We start from the raw sequence: 23865 nt of genomic DNA on the forward strand, positions 1-23865 counted from the left end.
TCCCAGCCGCTCCTGAGGAAAGATCAGAGAATCCTCCGGGCTGGACGTGCAAGTGTCCCAGGTGGGTCAGCCTCACAGCCCCCCCAGCAGACCCCGCAGGGGACGCAGGCGTGTGTGGCCACCTCGGGCAGCCCCCGCGCAGCCCCCACAGCTGCTGGATGGAGGACAGGAGCAGCACACCCCTCTCATCCTCTGACTGCCCATGTGGGGAGCTATTGCCCATGAACTTCTCTAATCCCTTTTTGACCCTGAAGGGCTCCAGAAGATCCTGTGTAAAGAAGTGTTGTCACAATCACAGAATCAATCAGGTTGGAAGAGACCTCTGGGACCACAGAGTCCAACCATTGCCCTGACACCACCATGTCAACTAGACCATAGCACTAAGTGCCATGTCCAGTCTTTTCTTGAACACCTCCAGGGATGGTGAGTCCACCATCTGTCTATCGGTTTTAACCCGTTCTCTTCCAAGTCTCATCGAGCAGCCCTTAGGAGCTGCCTGGGAGTTAAGAACAGCAGAACCAGCCCAGTTTGGTTTCCCAGCGCTTGCATCACGCTGATTCCCAAACGTCGTCAGGAACACTGACACCCAGGCTGACCCTGCAGCTCCAGGCAGGCACGGTCACGCTTCAGAAATTCACAAAAAAAGACAAGAGACTGGATGGAACAGAGACTGTATTTACTATTATAACAGAGGAGAGGCTGCTTTACTGATCCGTATTTACAAATCTGTTGGCAAAGAAAATAATATCCAGTGTCATTTATTAGCCTATTTTACAGCCCTGGCAAGAAGCATTTGTAATAGCAGCAAACGCCTACGGTTTGATCGCCTGCTACAGCTAAGTGCAAGGAACAACATGGGTCACCTCCGCAGCGGCCGGCTGCAGGCGAAGCCCGACCCAGGCTCGTGCAGCCCAGAGCGGGGTCAGGCACCGCGGGGCAGGACGCGGCACCCCCAGCCTGCTCAGCGATTCCAATTTCAGTACGATACGGCAGAGCCGGTGCCCCCCTGCCTGTCTCTGCATTCCTGGGAAAGCAGCCCCACACCTGAAGTACAAGTTGTTCAGCGCTTCAGAAGGGCGAACTGAGCTGAATGGCTTCGAAGCACTGGGATGGGATGGGGTAGGGTGGAATGGGATGGGATGGGTGTATGAAGCAAATCCTGGCATATTTTTGGGGGCATGTTTGACAGAGCTAATCCTGACATGGCAGCAAGATTTCCTGGCCCACTGGCCCACAAAAGCATCTGGCACAAGGAGAGGAACCACGACCCTTCTTCAGCTGGGCACAAACTGGACTCCCGCTGTGGAGTTCAACCAAGAAAATGTGTGCCCTGGAAACCCCGTCCGCGCACACCAGAGATCCAAGCAGCCACTCTGAACGTGGCACCTTATGCCCAAACTTCTGGCACGGACTCAGACATCAGCTTTAAACCTCGCTGCTGGCAGGGCTCGGCTCCCCACTGCGACCAGGAGAGGATGATCCCAGGTCCCCACCTGAAGGGGAGGGAGATGCAGAAATGCAAACGCAACCCTGGGTGCTACCAGCAGACTCGGCATTGCATGAACCATCCCAACATGCAGCTTTTTGCAGCAGACCTGCCTCCAGCAGGGAAAACACTTCAAAGGAAGAGCAGGGGAACAGCAGGATGGCACATAGTTAGGAACCGCTGCTTGCTAAGGAACAGGCAGTGGGGGGCTGCGGGGAACGCCACGTGCTGCCCCTGGCAGATCCTGTCCTTGCCGTGCCGCAGGGGTTTAACAGCAGCAGTGAGGCCGCTGCACTGCCCGCCTGACGCTACCCCTGCGCAGGCTCCACCACACCTCAGCCACTCAGACCTGCCTCCTCCCTGCCTTCCCCTTCCCAACCCCTCTGCAACCCCGTGGGGATTTGGTGGGATGTGCTCGGGTGCCAGAGCTGGCTCCAGGCAGTACCAGCATTTCACGAGCACACAGCAATGCTGCTGCTCTGCCTGGAAGGGCACGTGCGAGCACAGGAGCGCTTCTGACTGTCGGGGGCCTTCCCCGCTTTCTGGAGACCTGGGCTGAACCAGGAGGGTGGGCAAACCAGTATTCAGTCCCCTGGCAGGGCAGTGTGGGAAGGACCTGGGAGCAGGCAGCGGGGTGCCGGCGCTGCGGGGCTGCTCTGAGCAGTCTCGGATGCTCTTCAGGAAAGCTGGTGTCAGCTCACGCTGCCCGTCACAGACAGGAGCTGCAAGGCCGCTGGGGTTACCCCTCCAGAGGACATGGCCCTTGCTAGGAGGGTGCCGAAGAGGTTGTTTATCTGTTTCTCGTCAGGCGCATCGTTCCTCTTGTCCCCAGCCGCCACGGCGTGGGTGGGTGCTGGTTTAGCTCAACGCAGGGCTGGTCCCACACGCTGACCTGGGCTGCAGTGTGCTGCCACTGACCAGGGCAGCCCAAGGAATCCTCTGCCTCAGCGAACCCCCTGCACCTTCACACCCCTCTACCAACAGCATCGTGAGGTGTCACAACAACCCTCACGCCTCCAACCAGCGGGCTGCAGAGCTGGACCAGGCTGGCTCCACAGCAGTGGAATTATCCCCAACGACGCAGCGTCTCCCCCAGGACCAGCTCATGCCACAACACAGGAGTGATGTCCTCCTGCCTGAAGCCAACTCTGCCTCCAGAAGGGAGATGGAGTCTCACTGCCCCAGGCAGCAGTTTCTCACGGATGTCACAGCCCTTTCAATGAGCACCCAGTCCTGCGGCTCCAGGGAGGAGGGCCGTCCCCCTCTGACACACACTGGAAGGCCATGAACCACTGAAGCTGGCCTGGCATGTCCAAGGACTTCTAGTGCTGAACAGCCCGAGCCTCCCAGGAGCGTCCAGCCCTTGTCCTCGCGGTCATATGCTGGGAGACGCTCAGGGTGTGACAACAGCAAGGGCAATGGAAGAAACCTAAGTGGAGGGGAGAAGACTTTGGGCGCCCAGCGACTCCCCAGAGCAATGTCTTGGACCCCAGGGCCAGCAGCTCAAACCAGCCCTTTGATGAAGCTCGTGTCCAAGTGCACTATCAGCATGCGGAGAAAGGACATTTCTTTGCGTGTGTTCTCGAAGATAACGCGAGGGTCGTCAGACTGGCAGCGCAGGCAGTTGGGGGCCATCACCATGGCCAGGTTATTCACATCCATCTTCGTTCTGCCCACATTTGATGGCTGAGCAAAGATCTGCAGGTAATAAGAAGACATTCAGCTGGAGCAGTGGAAAAGGGCAGGGTACTCCGAACATGTGGCCTAAGACAGGTCAAGGACAGCAGAGATTTGGCCTCCCTGAAGGACAATGCCCCAACAGCCTCAGATTCATAGGGGCAGACCACTGTGCTCTGGCATAACTGACAGCCTGGAAGCCTCAGCGGACAGGGAACATCGTGCCGATCTCAGCCTTTGGGACCAGCCCCGTGCTCCACACGAGCAGGAACAGTGTTTATTGCTCCCAGAAGGGACATGGCCAGCAGACCCCCCTCCATCAATCCCACCTCAAACACAGATGAGAGGTCCTAAACCCCTGCCGACGGCCCAGCACGGCTGTCCCACTAACCGTGCCCGGGTCCTGGGCGGCGGCAGGGGCGCAGGGCTGCGGGGCTGCCTACCTGCAGGAAGTGTATGAGGTAACACAGCACCAGCCTGTTGAGCTCTGGCAAAAGCTGCACCACGGCCACGGCAGCGTCGGGGTTCTCGTAGTTGCTGATGCACTCTTTGTAGAACTGCTGGGGGATCACGGGCTCCTCCAGCTCCCGATACCACAGCTTGAGAAGAGAGGCTGGGCAGACAGCGGGGTGCATGAGAACAGCTCTAGTGACCTCCCCACCACCTCCAGAGGTGAACTTGGCAGTGAGACTGCCTGCCTCAGGACACAGAGGGCAGAGGAGGGATTCTGCACTTGTGCTGTTTCATGCTATTTCAGTCTTGGCTCTGAAATTCTCAGGCAGCCAAACTGGCCAGTTAGAGGGAAATGCTGGCTCTTATCTACCTGCTCCTCCAGGCAGGGGCTCCAGGGCCGCCTGAAGGAGCGGACAATGCGACCCTGGAGCTAGAGCGCTGCTCCTGACCCTCCCAGCCCAGCTGGCACAGCCTCGCTGTGCTGGAGCCAGCTGGAGGCAGAGGTGCCCCCACCACCCCCAGGGCCTCACTGCGGGCAGTACTTGGAACGGCAGTGGAAAAGGCTGGTGGAGACAGCCTGTGTGCCCGTCCCCAGGCAGCAGCACCTCCCGGGCTGCTCCTGCACCTTCCCCTCCGCACCCCACCCTGGCGCGCCTGCCGCGCTCCCGTACCTGGGATGTTGGGGTCACTGAGGCTGCTCGGGATCCTCCACTGATCCACCTGCAACTTCAACGCATTGACTTCATCGATGTCACCGGGTATCCTGCAGACAGACACAGCAGAGGTGCTTTGGAGCGCAGGGCAACGTGCCTGGCGTGGCAACCGGCCAGCAAACCGTGGCTCTGAAGCTGCTCCCAGGACCCCGGGGAGAAGGGAGCACACACCAGCGGCAGCTACAGGAGCAGTTCCTCAAGAGAACGGGTTGCCTGTTTTCAGACACAGCTTTAAAGTGGGGTAGAAGAAACACTTGTCTCCTTCCCACTGGCTCAGACATCAACTATCATTCTGTCCTTGGGAGTGATTATTTTCTGTAACGGGGCCTCTCTGCAGCATGTTCAGTCCAAGGATAAGAAGCATCTCTGGCTAAATACACCAAGATATTAGAAACCTTTACAAGGCAAAGCTGAGTCTGTTGCTAGACTTAAATCAAGTTTAGCTACTGAAAAACTAACACAAATCTTAAAGGAAAAAAAACAAATGCAACAAAACCCAAACCAGAACCCACTATGTTCCCCACACAGATTCTTTGTCTCTCTTGACTCCTTGTGTCTTGTGCACCATCAAGGGGGACACGCTGCACTTGATGAACTGCTCTGCCAGGAACGCAAGAGCTCGTCCCGTCCCCGCACTGGCCAAGCACTGCTGCTGAAGCTGGTGGCAGTTCAATGCCTTCCCTGGGTACGTGCTGTCCTAAGTAGTTCAAGTCACAACTACGCGGTCCCCTCTGTGCTAGTGCAAACGCATCAGCATTTAGCAAACTTTAGGAGGTGATCCCTGAGCCTGGGAAAGGCCAGCGATCCCCAGCAGAGTGCTGTCCTCAGGGAAGAGGAAGCATATGGAGGTCAATCTTGATTTCTCTGCTTTGAGGACTGACACGTGGGTGGCTCAAAAGTAACCCAGCACCCCAAAAGCTCACCTGAAAATCCCCTCTGTCTGTTCTCCTCCCAGAGCCAGGACCTGCTGCGAGAGCTGCGTCTGCACCCAGGGCAGCTTGTTACCCGGGTACATGTCCTGCTGCCGCAGCATGATTTCCTCCAGAGAGCTGCCAAAGAGCGACGGCGTCACAATGGCGTTCCTGGCGTGCGTTATCTCTTCCACTGTGGGTTTACGGAGGCCCTGAGGACAGAGGAGAGCTCACTGCAGCTGTGGCACAGCCAGCCCGCAGAGAAACAGCGGCCTGGGGACGGCAGTGGTGAGTGGAGGCTCCGAGGTGACCTTAGTGCAATCTACAACTACCTGAATGGAGGTTGTAGTGAAGTGGGAGTCGGCCTCTTCTCCCAGGCAACCAGCAATAGGACAAGAGGACACAGCCTCAAGCTTCGCCAGGGGAGGTTCAGGTTGGACATTAGGAAGCATTTCTTCTCAGCAAGGGTCATTAGCCATTGGAAGGGGCTGCCCAGGGAGGTGGTGGAGTCACCATCTCTGGAGGGGTTTAAGAAAAGCCTGGACATGGCACTTAGTGCCCTGGTCTAGTTGACAGGGTGGTGTCAGGGCAACGGTTGGACTCGATGATCCCAGAGGGCTCTTCCAACCTGACTGATTGATTGATTGATTGATTGTCCCCCAGGATGGCGGCAGCCGCGGGGCGGCAGTTGTGCGTGATGCCTGTCTGGACGGTTCCTGTCCTGCCCCGCGGGGACGCCGGGAGCCTTCACCCCTCCCGAGGTATTTCAGCTATTTGCTCGCTGCACACAGAGTCCAGAGGGCAGGGGGGCCCCAGAGGGATTTGAAGAAATAAAAGACGACCGGGTCTGGCTTGGAGACCTCGGACAGACGGACAGGCTGGGGCTGCCTGCCAGCTTTCACAGCCCCACGCAGAGCTGCGTGGAGGGAAGGGAGGAGGGGGATTCCCAGGTAACGCAGAGCCCAGAGGCTCCCCGCCGCACCAGCCACCTCTGCCCCGTGAGTTTTTGACCCAGGAATGAACAACTCTGCAGTAAACCAGCTGCAAGACCCAGCTCACGCAAGCTCTCCGTAGCAAAGGGAGACTCTTCCCTCACCTGAAGAAATCAAGTGATGGGCATCCCCTGCACAGCTCCTCTACCCTGCAGACAGGTAAGCACCAGGCTTGTCCTCGCCGTCCCCCAGGCCAGCGGCGCCCAGCCGTGGCTGCCAGCGGGGCAGGCACTGCTGTCTGCCAGGAGGACGGCGGGACCTGGGCAGCAGCTTCTCCCGCACGTTCCTGGGAGGACGAGCCCCGAGCAAGCCCCCCCTGCTCCTCCATCTCCATTTCCCACCGCTGAACCAGTGGCGACCTGCGAGAGTCACAGGCCCCACTGCCCTGGGAGGCAGAGTGCTGCGCAGGCAGCCGCGGGCCCGGCGCCGGGGCAGCCGCTCACCTTTTTGCCTCCGGTGACGGCTACTTTCTGGAGTTTCCGGTAGCAGTACTGGGCGTAGGTGCTGATGGGCAGACCTGGGCGAGAAACAAGCCGTCAGCCCGCAGCGCCACGCACCCCCCGCGCCAGGGCCCTTCGGAGAGCACCAGCACAAACAGCCGCCCCCCTTCGCGCAGCCTGGCCTGGGGCAGGGCAGAGGGGCTGCCGAAACCCCACGCCGAGCGCCCCAAAGCCTCCTGGCCCCACAGACCCGTGGCGGGGCGTGTCACGGCAAGTGGGTGCCTGGGCTTGGAGGGATTCGCCTTCTGAGTCAAGGCTGGTAACTCTGCATCTCCCACCCCGCTCCTGCGGATCTCCACCGCCCGCACAGGCAGCCTGGCCCCGTCCTGAGCCAGCACAAGGCGCCGTGTGGCATTTGCAGCCCGGGCATGCAGGTAGGCGCGAGCCCTTGCTCCCGGCGGCGTGGCCGGAGCTACGTGGCTCACGGACGCAGGCTGGGTGTTCCCTTATTGCCAGGTGTCTGCCAAAGAGCAGGGACAGCCTCCTGCCAGGAGAGATTTCAGAGTGTTTTAAACAAGTTGTTTATGATTCAAGAACTGCAGTGCTGGGCTAGTGGGAGAGGCAGCAGCAAAGGCTGCGGGGCCGGAGAGCCAGCACCAGCACCGAGAGGGAGCGCAGGACGCAAGGAGAGGCACGGGAAGGTGGCAGGTCCCTCTCGTCTTCCCAAAGCCCTGCAGAAGGCTTCCTCGCTCTCCCACCTGCAGCCTCCTCCAGCCCAACCTCGTACCGTTGGGTAGAGGCTGGGGCTGCTCTGTGACACGAGGGAAATGGGACCCGCTGGAGCTCGGGAGCTTCACCGCAGCCCTCCGCGAGAACGGCCGCTCCGGCCGCGCTGGGCTCAGCGAGCTCCGAGGGCGAGCGGAGCCAGGACTGACAGAGCTAATCCCTGCGTGACACCGAGGGAAATGTTTGCACTGACAGAGCGCTGATGGCTGGGAGAGTTTTCCCAAAACCATTGGCCTTTTGTTCTTTCTCGAGTTAAACTCAAATTGCTTGCTGAAAGCAGTGAATAGATCAGCCCTATTTGATTCCCTGCCAGGCTCAAAGCTCGCAGCAGAGTTCAAAATACTTGTGGCTTCTAAAATCTACATTCTGCTCAGACGCTGCTATTCCACATCAGCCTTTCGCACCCCCTACGGCTGAGGTAAGCTGGTCAGGAGCCTGGAGCTCCTCAAACCCTCTCGATGCCGATGGAGGACAAGCTCTTCCCAAGCAGAACAACAATTCCCAAAGGTGAGAGATGCGCTCTGCCCCGTCCTCCTCTCAGCCAGCAGCCAAACCACAGCCCGTGGCTCCCCATGACGGACAAGCCCCCCTGCCTCAATCACCCTGTTCGACTGTCACCGCCGGAGCGGAGCCTCTCCACGATGCCGGAGCAACGCTGGCGGGGGTACAGCAGCATCCCCCTCTCCCCAGGCGAAGGGGAGCAAAGTCAGTTTTAAGAATTTCTCTCTCTTGGGAATATCTAAAGCAAAATATTCCCTGCATGCAAAAATCCTGCTAATCCCAGGCATGATTTATACTGGAAATGTCCAAGGGTTAAAGAAAACAAACCCCATGAGCTGCTTTGTGATGCTTCGCTATTTCGGTTACGGCCTCTGCTGTTAAATTGTGCAGACACAGCCCGTGTCACCCGCGTCACGAAGGAGGGAACGGGAGAACGTCTGCGCCGTGCCTCTGCATCACAACAGTTACGCGGGAGGCAGCACATTCAAAACGAATAATAGGAAATGTTTTTTCACACTGTAATTAGACCATGAAACCCATAATCACCCGAAGAGTTTAACAAGGTTTGGAAAGGAACTGGTTGCCTCGCGGAGCCTGCACGGCTGAGGCGTGGGCAGCAGCAGACACATTTGCTCGAAGCCTGTTCCCGACTTTCCCAGAAAGCTCCCCGAGCCTGGGAAAAGCACAAAACCTCCATCCTGCGCCTCCCGCAGCGAGGCGGCCTGTTCCCAGCGCCGACCGAGCTGCAGCCTCTGACCCGGAGGGGACCGTCGGGGCCGTGCGTGAGGCAGACCAAATTTCAAGCAAATAAACTGAAAACTGAACTCAGCCCGTGCACAAGGGGCTGGACCCGCTACTGCCCACGGACCTGAATCCCAGAAGAGCAGAGGGAGCCCCAAGGACCGGGGTGACGGGCGCTGTGCCGCACACAGGCCCCCTGACAGAGCAGGAGCCCCCTGCCCCGACACCAGCGCCCGGGCACAGGCAGAGCGGGACGGGCCAAGGAGGTGCGGAGCGGGCGGGAGGTGAGCGGTGAGCTGGAGAGGGAAAGGTGAGGGAGAGGGGCAGAACTCAGCTTGAGCCTCCGCTTTTCCAAACCAGCGACCTGACCTGACCATCTGGCTGCTTCTAAAACGCTCGGCTAGAGGCCACCTCCTGGCGTTTCGCCCATTGTGCACGGCCAGTTCTCCCAAGGAGCGGGCCAGGTATCGCCCCCCGCTCCCCAGCTCACACCCCCCGGCGCAGGGACGGCAGCTTCACCTGCACGGGCTGGGAAGGGCTAATACTGACGGCAGCTCATGGTCCTGCATGTGGGTCAGGATAATCCCAAGCACAAACCCAGGCTGGGTGGAGAATGGATGGAGAGCAGCCCTGAGGAGAAGGACTTGGGGTGATGGTTGACGAGAAGCTCACCATGAGCCGGCAACGTGTGCTTGCAGCCCAGAAAGCCAACCGTGTCCTGGGCTGCATCCCCAGCAGCGTGGCCAGCAGGGCCAGGGAGGGGATTCTGCCCCTCTGCTCCGCTCTCGTGAGATCCCCCCTGCAGTGCTGCGTCCAGCTCTGGGGCCCCCAACATCAGAAGGACACGGAGCTGTTGGAGCGAGTCCAGAGGAGGTCACGGAGATGCTCAGAGGGCTGGAGCCCCTCTGCTCTGGAGACAGGCTGAGAGAGCTGGGGCTGTTCAGCCTGGAGAAGAGAAGGTTCCGGGGAGACCTTCTAGCACCTATCTAGATTAGATATCAGGAAGAAATTCTCTCCTGTGAGGGTGCTGAGACCCTGGCCCAGGTTGCCCAGAGAACCTGTGGCTGCCCCCTCCCCTCCCAGTGTTCAAGGTCAGGTTGGATGGGGCTTGGAGCAACCTGGTCTGGTGGAAGGTGTCCCTGCCCGTGGCAGGGGGACTGGAACTACACGGGCTTTAAGGTCCCTTCCAACCCAAACCAGTCTGTGATTCTGTGATTCTATGAACTCCACTTCCCGGAGCACATCATGACTGTGAAATCCAGGCTGATCTGTTATTTCCTGTGGTACCACCGTAGCCCCAGGAGCTCGGGAACAGAAGACTACTAACAACCCACACAGTGAAAAATAGTTTGCAAAGGAAAATATTTTTCCATGTGCTGGCCTAGAAATACATGTGAGGAGCTTCTTAAAGAACCTCTCCTTTTACAAGAAGTTAAAATCCAGGCAAGGCACATGCAGGAACACACCTTCTGGAACAGACTTGAACGCTCTCCTGCCAAAAAATGTCTTAAAAAATGCAGCAAACAATGTGGATTCAGAACCTGGCCATAGGACACGGGTTTCAGCACAGCAGAAGCTGTTGCCTCGGTATTTCTCCGATCTACCGCAGCCTCTCCCGGACCTCAGCCCCCGTCTCGCCGTGCTCTTTAGCAGAGGGGTCGGTGCCCCCGAGCACTCAGCTGGGCTTTGCACCGGTGCCGCTCTCCTGGCCTTGCTCTGCCCAAGCACCCCCATTCTCCCGCAGGGTTTTAGCCCCTCTTTCTCACACCACCAGCGCATCCTCCTGCACCCCAGCAATGCTGCTCCGTCACCGTTCCCTCCGTGGGAAATGCCGTGGTGGTCAGCCTGCAGCTGCCACAGGAGGATGAGAAACACATACAGGGTGGCTCAAAACCGAGTATTGCCCCGCAAAAATCTCCCTCCCAGCTACCAGCAGGTGGGAGATACCTCAAGGCAGCGTTGCACCTGGACCATTAACCATCAGCTGCAGACCTCCCTCCTTTGACTCTGTCCCATTTCTTCCTAAACCCCTTTATGCCCCGAACCTGCACAACCCCCCACTTCACCGACTCTTCATGATTTAATCTCGTGCCTCAGGACTCAGTGCTCCCAAGCCTCCTGCGCAACAACAAAACCAGGCACTTCCCAATTCTTCTGCTATGACAAATGACGAGGAATTTTCTGCCTCTCACTTTCCCCAGGCAACCCGCAGGATTTTCAGCCCACCGACCTTCTCCCCTCTCTCCTCCATGTCCAGCTCCTGCCGCACCCACCACCTGGGAGGGACCACGGGCAGATGTATGGAGTGTGACGACAGCCCAGGGCTGGTTTGCTCTCCGTCCCTTTTCTACAAGCTCCTGATCCTCTGGATTCTGACGGGAAATTCCCAGCACTGTGTATACATTTCTGGAGATTCACATATGGAATACAAAATGTCTTTCCCTCCTTGAAAGAGCTGCGTAGGAGCCTGCCGCTGCGCGTGCAGTTAGGGACATCCCCCGTGTGCTGTACAGCACTTTGGTGACACCATTTTCTCTGTTGCTTGGTCGCTCAGTTACTCACCCTCGTGAGATCCCTCTACACCTTTAGTTTTTACAATCCTGAATAATTTTGCACCAACACCGAGCTGCCAGCTCATTATTTGCCTCCCTGTACAGACCCAAAGCCTAGCTTACATTCCTGCAGGATCCGCAGACAATCCTCCTTTTGAAAACACATTATTTCGTAGAATCACAGAAGGGTTTGGGTTGGAAGGGACCTTTAAAGCTCATCTAGTCCAACCCCCTGCAATAAGCAGGGACATCTTCAACTAGATCAGCTTGCTCAGAGCCCCGTCCAGCCCGACCTTGAATGTTTCCGGGGATGGGGCATCTACCACCCCTCTGGGTAACCTGGGCCAGTGTTTCACCACCCTCATCGTAAAACATTTCTTCATCAGATCTAGTCTAAATCTCCCCTCTTCTAGTTTAAAACCATCACCCCTTGTCCTGTCACAACAGGCCCTGCTAAAAAGTCTGTCCCCACCTTTCTTGTAAGCCTCCTTTAAGTATTGAAAGGCCGCAATAACATCTCAAATTTATTTCTACCTGTTATTCTTCGGCCTTTCCATGGGTTATTCATCCATGAAAAGACCTTCCATCATTTATTCACAGAGAATTACGCCAGAAGACAAAGACTGCAGAGATAACCGTGGGAAACTTCAAAATTATTTCTTTGGGTGCATGTCAAGATGCTAAACGTTTACTCACCCAAGTGTTTACTCACAAGACTCTGCACTGAAGGAAGTGTGTGTGTAGGGGGGAAATCACTGCTTTAACTCCATTTTTCACTGACACACACATGCCTACACATCTCCTACTCAGTTCTGTTTGAAGACAGTACATTTAGTTTCCTTACGGATTTCCCTGCTAAATTGCTGCGGCAGCATCCAGAAGCATCTAAGTATTTCAGAGCTACTAACGAACTTCGTCTCACAACAGCCTTGCAACTTCGGGGGGCTGCGTCCTACCCACCCCTCCCACGTCTGGCAAGCGGGGCCGGTGGAGCAGACGTAGCATCCCGAGGAAAAGCCTGACCCTCCCAGCCAGCAGCAGACAGCACTGACGTGCTCCTGCAGGACCCTCCTTCCTTCAGGTGCAGCTCTGAGGTCAGACCCCAGAAAAAATCCTCGGCGTTACTGGCCCCTTGTGAAAAAGCTGGTTCAAGCGACCCGCCGCCCTCCTGCCCCCTCCGCTCGCCCCTCGCCACCTTTGCAGCAGCGGGCAGGAGCCTGCAGCCCGGCTCACCCACTCTGAAGCTGCAGCCCGCTGGCAGAGCGGGTCTGTGGGCAGCGAGCAGCCGGGGCGCAGCGAGGGGAACAGTGCGGGACCGGGCACCAGAGCCCCAGCTGAGGCCACGCGGGCACTTCTGACGTTCAAGTGCTTCATCCTGGAAACTTTATAAAGCTATCCTGGCACGCCTTTATCACAACATTTCATGCATATATATATAAAAAACATTTTTTTTTAAGATTTTAAATTTATTTCTTATTTTTAGGTAAAAACTACCTCTATCTTCGTAAGCACAGCTCCAGCACACACAACCCAGACACGCAATGGCACAGAAGAGCCTGCTCAGCCCACAGACCGAGCACGCCCCACGCAGGGCAGTCTCTGGGCAGTTGTCCCATCAAGGTATCAAAGTCCCTCCGAGCACAAGCAAAATGACTTTTTGAAGGCTCAGAATGAGCTGAACTCTCCTGGGCCTGAACAGAAAAGGGAAAACAGATCCTGACAGATCCCTACCAGAAATACTTCTGTGTAATTTCAGGTCTCTGCTCCAAATCCCACCTGAGGCAGAGAGCGACGGACGCTCCCACTGCAAGGGCTGCGACCAAGGGGCCTCCTCAGCCCCCTCGCAGGCTCGCAGCTGCCTGGGGGGCCGTGGCACAGGGAAGCCACCGCCGGAGAGCGCAGCTGCCCGTCCATGCCTCCCAGCCCGCCTGCTGGCGTCGAGTGGCCCCAGAAACGCAGGAAGCTGCACTCCAGCTCTCCCAGATTAAAAACACCGAGGCCACATGATAGAAAGTGCTGCCTGATATGAATTCACGGGGTTGGCTCAAGTTTCCTGAAAGCAATATTAAAAAAAAAATTGAATGGACTTTGTTTAGCAAGACTTTAGCCAGATAAAGCATTATCCTGCAGCCAGCAGTGAAAACCTGAGGCTGCAGGAACGTGTCACTCTTGTTCATTCAGCAGAGGTGTTATTGCAAGCTCTGGACTGCAGAGTCCAGGAAGGGGAAGCCAATACTGGAGAGAAAAATACTCTTTGCCAGGTATCAGTGTCCTCCCTGAAGGTCCTCAGGTTGGGTGGTGGTTTACAAAATCCATTGCTACACTTGAGACAGGTTAATTTCAACATGCTGGCTCATATGGCTTCCAGCACTGGGGTGTGCTATAGGAAGCTCCGTGGCACACACAGACCAGCTGAATTACAGCCCCAGGTCTGCATCCAAATTAGAACCCCTTTTCTACCAGAACTGTGAGCGAAGGGGGTCCCCCCACTGCTGCCACACCGTCCTGTGTGCTGCCGAGCTGCTACCCACACTGCTAATCCATGCTCTGCTCAAACCTCTCACACTGGCCACCTGCATTGAAGTTTCCCAAATCTAAGTCTATGCACTTAAAGAAATGCTCTGATCTTCAGTGCAGCTCAGCCTCCCCGCCTGTCTGAGGGCAGCACAGCCCTCCCTCTCGCCTCCCTGCGTGCTGCCCCTCCCTTTACCTTCATCCTCGGTGTTTTGTTTCCTCTTTTTCCTCGATTTTGAGTTCTTCTTGATTTTCAGATCCACAAGCTCCTTAATGCGCTGGGCAACTGAAAATTCAGAAGAGGCTCTGGATTAATAACGTGGAATGATAAAACACCAAAGCCCAGAACTGCCCTTAGACATGGCAGCCAGCCTAACTCCAGCATGAGGAGGTCTGCTCAGGGAAAGGTCCTGTACCACAGCCAGCCCCAAACGCACCTGAGTGAGGGGCCCAGAACATCACGCAGCTTCTCCAAACGGCCAAATAGTTGAGAAGGGGCTCCAGGCAGCAAGCTTACACCTAAACTTACTGCCTAAATACCAGCAGAGGAACAATCCACTCGAATAGTTCAGCTTACCCCTCCTTGCTGCCTGGACCCTGCTGCTGGAACCACACACGCTAAGGCTACAAGCGTGAAACCAGAAGGCAAAGGTTGGCATTGCACCGCTGCTGCCCCCAGGACCCACCTCCAGAGCCACACTCACTAGCAGGGGCAGAGAGGTACTGGGGCAGAACTTCTGGAGACCCATGGGGGCTTTAACCTGCGTTTGAAGCCCCAAGTGACAAGAGGTGCTCTGGTTTCTCGCCTGAGGCCGGACAAGACACAGCAAGCACTGCTGGAATAGTGACAAATGAGCCAATAAATACTCTCCAGGCTGGCACCTGCCTTTTGTTCTGTTTGCACAGGATGCTGTAACAGTTTAAAATTGGGGTAATAACTGAACGTATGCTGGGCTGGTCCTCAAGGCTTCTGAAAGACAGATACATCGCATCTACTCACAACAAAAGCCAGAATCCTTCAGGATCCCCGACTACGTGCCAATCTAAGGCCTCTTCGTAATGTTTGCAATGGCTCCCTTAAAAAATTCTGTATTAACATTCATCTTTTTTTTGCCTGCTTTAAGGAACTTCAAAGTACATCAGCGAACCCAAAGAAACTCTGCCCTTGGCAGGTCCAAACCAGCCCTTTTCAGTGCTGACCGGTGTGATGAGCACAGTCTAACGCTGGCATTTCTTTGCCAGACCCAAGTTAGACCCGCAGGGAGAGGAGCTGGCGGCAGCCTCATCCCACCAAGGAAGGATGGACTCGCCCAGCACACGGGACTCTCACTGACAGAAACCACAGCACTGGCTGGCGACCACGTGGTTTTTGTAAAACCCAGACAACCCTGAATAAGTGGCACAACCCCCCAGCATGCTGCTGGGGCCAGAGTGGGGGTGTGTGAGGCACTTACTGTTTTCATCACTGTCAAGGTGGCGATAAATGTAACCTTCCAGATAAGACTGAAATTTGGGAGATGGGGAGAAAAAGGCCAGACTGATGGCCATCAGTTCCCAGCCCCACGCCAGACTTCGGTAGCACGTGTTATCCGTTGTCTGCCGGATCAGCTGTATGTAGAGCTCATCCCGTAGACCTTGCATGCTCCAGCACTTGGTGACCGTGACCAGCGCCACGTGATTCCGGTCCATGCGAGTCTGACGATCTCCCATGTAGCTCTGCACCAGTTTGAACATCTCACACGCCTCTTTTTTGATGGTGCGGTTGCTAGTGATGAGCATTGGCTTCTTGATAGAGCCGCCATTCCAGGACAGCATGTTGGAGATGGAGATCCTTCGGCGGAAGAAGCCCTGCGTGTGCATGTTGAGGTTTTTAGAAGCCCAGTCTACCATGCTGCTCTGGGAGATGGGCTTCCGCAGCGTATTGTAAGGGAAATGATATCCAGGCTGGCCGCTGCTCTCCTGCTTGGGGTCCAGCTCTATCGTCCCAGGCTGCAATGGAGAACAGACGTGTTAGAAGCAGCTTAGATGGCTCCTTACCCTGGTAGGAAAATTATCAACAGCGAGTCATGAAGCTACCAGCAACTGCCAAGTGGTGAATCTGTACAGAACACGATTTTGTGCAGAATCAGTGGCTCACATCTGTAGTTCTGCAGAAGCCTGGCTGGCACAGCCGCACACCGGTGCTGTCCCCAGGGGAAGCGCTGGGACATGGAGTAACAGGGCTGACTGTCCAAGCTGCCCCAGAGCTCCGGGGGACAGCCCGAGCAGGAGCTGGGCTGACTCCACCAAGCACACACCCAGGAGCCAAGTTTCTCCCCGCTTCACCTCTCAGTTCTGCAGAGCCACAGGAGGCAGGTGGTGAACACCAGGAGGTGGCAGACTAGACAGCCGCAGCACTATTAGCAGTGTTTCCTTCTCGCCTTGACCCTTTGTGGCCCCTACAATCCCACAGCTGCTTTCTGCCTTTACTTCCAAATTCTAGCAGGAAAAAAAAAACACAAACCCAAATCAACATGGCTAGTGAGCACCAGGAGCTGCTGAGCTTTGGGCAGCCCGTGCCTGGAGAGCCTCTGCGTTGAGGCATTCAGGAGATGTCTCTCAATTCCACGACGACCTTCATAATGGAAATACTGGCCAGGCACAGGAACGGGACAGCAGCAGCTAGGAGAGGCACAGCGGAGCACAGGCACAGCTATTTTGATGCCAAGGCTGTGACTCCGGTAGGATAAATTGTGTTTGAGTTGGTGAAGTGGACAGGATATCTGTGTCAGTCAGCTTCCCCCACCAACGGAGCTGGCTCTCACCATGCCCCACAGCCCCACCACGACCTCCTGCTGAACAGGCCCCGCTCCCCAGCATCCGCGGGGAAGGGACAGGCTGTGGCCACAGACCCAGCACTTCAGCGAGTACCTGGGACACGGGAACATCTCCACCACGGGCTCCCTACCATGCTTTCCTGTCCACAACAGGCATAACCTTCCCCAAATTAAATCAGAATTGTTCACAAGTATTGGGTTGGTTTTTCTTCTCAGAGAAGTAGGGGCAGCTGCTCCCCACCCGCAGTCTGCAGTGATCAAACTCATTTGCTCCAGGGACAAGTCCACTATCACGAGTTACAGAGATAAGCAGCAGAGACAAAGGCCTCCTTTCCTCCCAGACTCTGTGTGCAGTTTTCACATGCAGCCCTTGTCCATCTTCCTTCCCCATCGACTGCTACAGATAACTACATAATTAGAGCTTTCGTAGTACTGGTCCCAAGAAAATGATGTGTAATAACTACCTGTGCGAATAAGATGCTTATTTTGCCCATCCAGAGTTCTGTTCTGGATGGCAGTGGCAGCCTGGGACACATATTGAACTCAAACACCCAACCAGCTGTTTTAGGAAACAGACTTCTTTGTTAGACTTGAAATTCCCACACAGAGCAACTAAGAGCTAAACAGCCCATATCTTGCTCTGTGTTCTCCAAGGAGATCTCCAGCAAGGAGGAAAAAGCCAAACAAGATAATCTTGAGGTTTTTGGTTTTTAAAGGAAGACAAAGAAACAGAAACGCTGTAAATTTTGCTTTTGCAGTGGAAAAAGTGAAATAAAACATGCATTTTCCTTCTTTGCAGATCACCTTTAGCTGGCGTGCCACGCGCTCCTCTGGTCCTGGCCGACAGTCAACCCCAAAATACACATCAGTTCTTAAACGTTTAGAGCAAGTCAGTGTTTTCTTCTAAGTAAGGAGGAACTGCTGAACTCATGACAGAGGCTTGTGCCATCCAAACCTTCCCTACCTTACACCAAACATGTACCTACATGTGGATGACGGGATTAGCACACATCACACTCCACCTCTTATTGCCAGCCTGGGGCACAATAATTTCTCCTGCTTTTCTACTTTGTTTTTTTATCCCTTGAGTTACCCCTCTACCTCCTCACCCTCTCTGAATTCACTCAACATGCTGCCTAAAAATCCCTGCCTGCAGTTCTCTGCCATCTCCATCCTCACTCTCCTTCAATCCACCTTCCATGCCCGGGGCTGGTTTTCCTCCTACCACCCTAATTGCTCCTTCAGCATGTTACTCCTGAGCATCCACCTCCTCATACTCTCTAGAGGTTCAACAGGCCCTTGGTTCTCTCCTCTTCTCTCTCCAGAGTTTCTCTCTCAAATCTTGTTCACACAACGACCCAGCTGTTATCTTTGTGCTGGCAGGACACATCCGCCTCCGCTCAGCCTGTCCTAGAGCTTCTGCCCACCCTCCTCGAGTAAGGGATCTCCTCGTCTCCTGGTTCTCCTCTCCACCGCGCAGGCCCAGCACAGGACAGCTGCTGACTCAAGCCACACACTGCCATTTTCAGGTGAGGCAGAGATTTTGCTGCTGTATTCTCTGCAATCTCCTCCCCTCCTTACTTGGACTCTTACATCTCTGAGTTTTTCTGTAAATAAAGTATTTATTTACCAGCTTGCTGCCTTTACCACAACACCCATCTCCTCACCTCTTCCACTCTATTCTCCTTCTCCATCCTACCACACATGAATTATTTTTCTTCATTTTCCAGGCTAGCCACAGCCTACCCCCAACCCACCACCTCTTGCGCGTAATCAAGACATCAAGTGTCAGCTCTCCCTGTCAATGCAATGAGGTGTAACACATCCTGAAGACCAGACAGCCGTCTTCCAACAAGTCTGAAGAGGCTGTGACATGAAATTGCTGAACTATTAACTGTAACACGTGAGTTGTGTAAACTCAAACTGGCCCCGTGCCTGAAAAATGGAAACGCGGGAACGTGACATCAGTTTGAAAAAGGGGTTCAGGTGAAAGCAAGGCCGTATCGATCCGAAATGACAATGAAGAGGAGAATGCACACACGTAAATCTGATACAGCTGGGAGGTGTCAGCCTGGCTGTTAGAGGAGAGTTACCCCTCACAGGAGCAATCTGAAATAGTCAAGGAGCTTTGCCAAGTTTCTTCATGAAAGGTCGTGGACTAGTAAACAGGAGAAAAGACAGAACAAAAGGTTAAAATAAACAGTCACTTTTCACCCTGGAGGATTGTTACCAGCTGTGCCTCGCACAAGAGATGCAGAGACTCGGGCTGTTCCACAGGAATGAAATAACTGGAAGAGTGAGCAAAGAGAAAAAGGACAAAACCTTCACAGGATGTAAAATTACCTCTCTAGAACCTAAATCTGAACTAAAACCATGAAGCAGGAGGTTCCTTCAAATCTAAATAGGAGAAAAGATGGCAAACTAAATTCTGCAGAGGTGCTATGTTACAGAGAAAAACCACTCTAGTTGTGCAGGCACATTAATGGGCGTTAAAATAGCTATTTCCAACAAGATACTAGAGTCACTATCACGGTTTTCTGAATATTTCCATTCAATGCTCAGGAACGATCAGAAGGGAGAAGAGAATACGAGGAACTATTAGAAAAAAAGAGAGAGAAATAAGGAGAAAATGCTGCCATGTGGCCATGCAAATCCTGACGCCCGTGTCCTGTACCCCCCCAGTTCTGGCCACCCCAGCATAGAAGGCACACGTGAGGGCAAGGGCTGCCAAAGAAGACACGAGCACCAGTATAATGACCAGGCAGTAGATTTCCCCAAGTGACACAGCAGAGGCACCCGCAGCACCGAGAGCTTGCTGGACACGAGCCCCTCCAAAATTCCCCCCGCCTCACGCCACTGGTCTGAAATGGGGTCTGCACCTGCAAAGCCATGAAACTCTGTGACCGTTTGCTATCCTGCGGGCACAGATATGTTCTGCCTGCAGCACGTCCACCAAACCCACCCAGGCGCAGACCAGGTACTCGGCTCTGCACCACGACAGCCCAGCGAAGGCGTGGGATTAACCCGGTGTAGACGGGCAGGTACCTGGGAGGAGCAGCGTGCAGCATCTGATGAAGCCAAACTTGTCTGGCTGGTCACATTCTTTTCTAAAGAATCTATTTTCTCAAAAGTCCTCTTCTGCCTCACTGTGTCCTGTGGAGCAGCCACATCGTTGGGAAAGCTGCCCCTGCTCTCCAGGCCCTGTCTGTAGAGAGACCTATTACTCGCCGAGACATCGTCCCTCGAGCTCCGGCTGATGCATTTTTTCAAGTGGTCAGACTGAAATCGGACTTTGCTGCTCTCTGCCGGGATGCCACTCTCCAGACTTTCAGCATCGAGGCTGGCTTTGCTTCCCCTGCAGGCTGCTGACCTGCCCACCACAGCACGCATCTCGGCAATCAGCTTATCGTTCAAAGCCGTGAGCTCGCTGCTGCTGCCCACAGAGCCAGGTCTTCCTTGCCCTGTCCCTTGCCTCCTTCCTTTCCTTTTTCTCAAGCTTGGAGAGGGGCCAGTTGAATAACCAGAATCCTGATGGCTTATACCAGTTGGGTACTCTTGAGCTTGCAGGCTGTTCTGCCGGCTGTGGTGGGCTTCCATGTTCTTGAGGACGTTGGCTTCCAAGATCCTCCAAGACTGCTTGAAGCTGTCCTTTGAAGTAAGCTGACCAGGCAGTTTAGCAGAGGCATCAGCTGTTGCAGGAGAAGAGTGGGAGGGTTTGGAAGACGGGTCAACGTTGACCATGTGTTTTATATATTCTCTGCCAGCCGGGCTATATTCAGTGGAAGAAGGATTTCTTACAGGCTTCTTTGCAGCTTGCTGCTGTTGCATACCTGGATGCTGTAATAATTTGGTTGGTTGCAGCTGCTTTTTTAAGCTATTGCTTGGCGACCTTGGTGGAGACATCCCACTCATACCAACGCTTTCAGTGTCCATATCTACTGGTGGCTCATCATAAATCGGAGACTCCAAAGATGGCTCATCGTATATAGGTGCAGGGGAGGCATACTTGGGGGATGCAGGCTGGGGGGTTCCTGTCTGGCTCCTTGGAGGTGTTTGAGAAGTTGGACCATTCATCAGCACTAGGCAAAACCCACCATTCTCCGTCTTTTTGATCTGCATAGACTGCTTTGTTTCTCCTGTAGGCATTTGCTTTGTGGCTCCAGGGCTCTGGGATGTGGATTGAGGCTGAGCATATATGGCTGGTTTTGGAAGAGATTTTTGGCTGTTGGCCTCTGGAGCGCTCTGCAGGTGAAGCGAACTGTTTGAAGAGCTCTGTACCTGCCTCAAACTGTTCACTTTGACCAACATGGCTGCTTTCGTGCCTGGCAGAGGCTGCCAGTGGGTAGGAGTCTCCCTAAAGAAAGAAACAAATACAGGGAATTATTTAAGAATTGCATTCACTGAAGTATCCTCTGCTTCTACCCAAATACCAGACTGTTAGTCCCAAAGTGCCTGGAGATTCCCCAATGCGTTACATCAGCCCCTCATTGTTTTTTCCTGGAGATCCCCCTTCCCGAAACAGAAACACACCACTGTTACACACACGATAAATTTCTGAGTCATGAACAGCAGAACGAGATTAAACAAGTTCACCTTGTTTAATACTATAACCTGTCTGCTATCAGCAGCACTGAGATAGGAAACAACCTCCGCTTCCCAAGGGTCATTAGCCAGCACGGCACCCAGAACGACCAGCTGAACACCAGGAAGCTATTCTGGACCACTCAAGCAGTGAGCTGGAAAATAATCCCAAGTGTCCGCCTTCAGCCTGTCAAACTATGATGACAATCCTTCCAGACCACATTATTTTTTTGCTCTAAGTTTCCAAATGCATGTTTATTTTGCAGAAAAACCTATGAGGTGTATGGGAGGTGTATGGGGGGTGTATGGGGGGTGTATGGGAGGTGTATGGGAGGTGTATGGGGGGTGTACGGGGGCAGACGTCCTTGGCTCACAGGATGGGTGTTACACTCCCACACAACCCACCGAGCCTCTGTGCAGAGCATCCTCCCAGTCTGGTCCAGATGCCCTCAGATCTGGTTCCCTTGGCCAAACCTCCTGGCTCTGCTCAGCTCTCACGGCTGTGAAATCTTCCTCTGACCCGTGGTGGTACTCAGGATCCACCACAGCCCCACGTGCCCTCTGCACCATCCCAGTCCCAAAGGCGCATTCGGCGGTGCAATAACAACCCGCTGTCGGGATGCGGCTGTAGCTGGTCCGTATCACAGAATCAACCAGGTTGGAAGAGACCACAGGGATCATCAAGTCCAACCGTTGCCCTGACACCACCATGTCAACTAGACCATGGCACTAAGTGCCACGTCCAGTCTTTTCTTAAACCCCTCCAGAGATGGTGACTCCACCACCTCCCTGGGCAGTCCATTCCAATGTATTGGTGAGCTCTGAGGAGGAGGGAATGGAAACGCTGTTAAACCAGCCTGAGCTTCCAGGGCTTCAAAGGCACCACTGTCCCCAGGAAGGTCCCCTTGATCCTGGCCCTATTTTCTGCCCTCCCTCCATGTACCTGCTACCAGCCATCGCTGGGTAAGACCTGAGGTCGTGCTGCGCGTGCCCCGTCTGCACCAGACGTTCCCCTAACGCCTTCGCAGCCGTTTGCTCTACGTGAACCGTGACGCTTCTCCCCGTCCCGCGCTGCCGACCTGTCCTGCGCGGCCCCTGTGCTGACAGACAGATCCACCCCCGCCGCGTGCCCAGAGCTGCCTCTCGGTGATCCTGTCCCCTGCTTGTGCCTCCCCCGCCAAGCCCCAGGACACCCAGACATCCCAACCCTCTTCTGCTCTGCTCCTGCTCTCCAGAGACCCTTCCCCTGCCGGGTCCCAGCCCGCTCCTTCAGCAGGGCCTCCCTGGGTGCTCTGCCTGTCCTCCTCCCATGGCTCTCCCACGGACGGGGGGCATCTGCACACCCCCTGCTCTCCCCACAGCCCACCCCAACAGGACACGGCTGCCCCACAGCAGCTCCCCACACCACTGTGGGTGCCCTATTTCCCCTGATGCCCCCCTCAGTTACCTGCCGCACATCCTCTGCCCCACACCCAACATCCCACATCTGCTCCCACACACTCCCCTCCCAAGGGGGTGCCATGCCCCTTCCCCTCCGCCGCTCGCTGTATTTTTGGCAAAACACGCTCTCGGGCAGCACCATGTCGCTGTGGATCCCACCTCGGCGCAGTGGTGCCGGAGAGGTGCGGGGTGGCCGGCACTGCCCTGCAGTGGGCACAGCGGGTGGCTCCTGGACAGGGTCCTGAGGTGCCAGCGCCCACCCCCCACCACACAACTGCCTCTGCAGGGCCTGGCTCCCTCCCCACCGCAGACACGCCACTCTGCCTCGTGCAACGACCCGGCTGTCCAGAAAGGGTTTGAGAAAGGGCCGCCGTCCTCTGCTTCCCGTCCTGGGGTCCCCCTCGCTCCAGGGACCTCCTCCAGCATCTCCCGCTAGGGCACGAAGGGTTTTAGGGAGCTCCTGACACTACTTCAAGATGGAGATCTTGAAGCCACGAAACCACGAAGATGATTAAGGGGGTGGAACATCTCCCTTATGAGGAGAGGCTGAGGGAGCTGGGTCTCTTTAGCTTGGAGAAGAGGAGACTGAGGGGTGACCTCATTAATGTTTATAAATATGCAAAGGGCAAGTGTCATGAGGATGGAGCCAGGCTCTTCTCAGTGACATCCCTTGACAGGACAAGGGGCAATGGGTGCAAGCTGGAACACAGGAGGTTCCACATAAATATGAGGAAAAACTTCTTTACGGTGAGGGTGACCGAACACTGGCACAGGCTGCCCAGAGAGGGTGTGGAGTCTCCTTCTCTGGAGACATTCAAAACCCGCCTGGACGCGTTCCTGTGTGATATGGTCTAGGCAATCCTGCCCCGGCAGGGGATTGGACTAGATGATCTTTCGAGGTCCCTTCCAATCCCTGACATTCTGTGATTCTGTGATTCTGTGAGATGCCAGCGCCGTGAGGAAGGACTGTCCCCCAGCCACCTCCTCCCGCTCACAGCGTCCCAGCCCAGAACGGACCCGAGCCCTGTCCCAAGAGCGGCTGCTTGGGAAACACGGAGGGATTTGGGACTGGCCTCCCTCTGCCTGCCCAAGCTGCCATGAAGAGCAGCCCCCTCTCCCACTCCTGTTTTGCCATCAGCGGCTTGTCCTCTGCGTGCTTCTGCCCAGAGGCGCGATGCCTGGGGCAGGGGGTGACCGCCAGCGGCACCAAGCGAGGACATGGGCAGGGGACAGCCAGCGTTACCAGAGGAATGGGGGTGGCA

At 55.3% G+C, this 23865-nt stretch overlaps 1 protein-coding gene across 1 annotated transcript in view; it reads right to left on the minus strand.

The window, feature by feature from the left end:
* Positions 1-659: 659 nt before the first annotated feature.
* The window catches only part of LOC137674311 (rho GTPase-activating protein 39-like), a 56606-nt gene continuing 33400 nt past the window's right edge, over positions 660-23865 (minus strand). Inside the window, exons 3-10 of the mRNA XM_068419569.1 lie at positions 19628-20936; positions 15221-15755; positions 13963-14052; positions 6676-6749; positions 5253-5452; positions 4288-4379; positions 3607-3776; positions 660-3184 (exon numbers count right to left, since the gene is read on the minus strand). Coding sequence (XP_068275670.1) covers positions 2990-3184; positions 3607-3776; positions 4288-4379; positions 5253-5452; positions 6676-6749; positions 13963-14052; positions 15221-15755; positions 19628-20936 — 2665 coding nt within the window. The 3' untranslated portion in view covers positions 660-2989. The remainder of the gene's footprint in view (positions 3185-3606; positions 3777-4287; positions 4380-5252; positions 5453-6675; positions 6750-13962; positions 14053-15220; positions 15756-19627; positions 20937-23865) is intronic.

Source organism: Nyctibius grandis, chromosome 28 (assembly GCF_013368605.1).
Source record: "Nyctibius grandis isolate bNycGra1 chromosome 28, bNycGra1.pri, whole genome shotgun sequence".
Taxonomy (NCBI): Eukaryota; Metazoa; Chordata; class Aves; order Nyctibiiformes; family Nyctibiidae; genus Nyctibius; species Nyctibius grandis.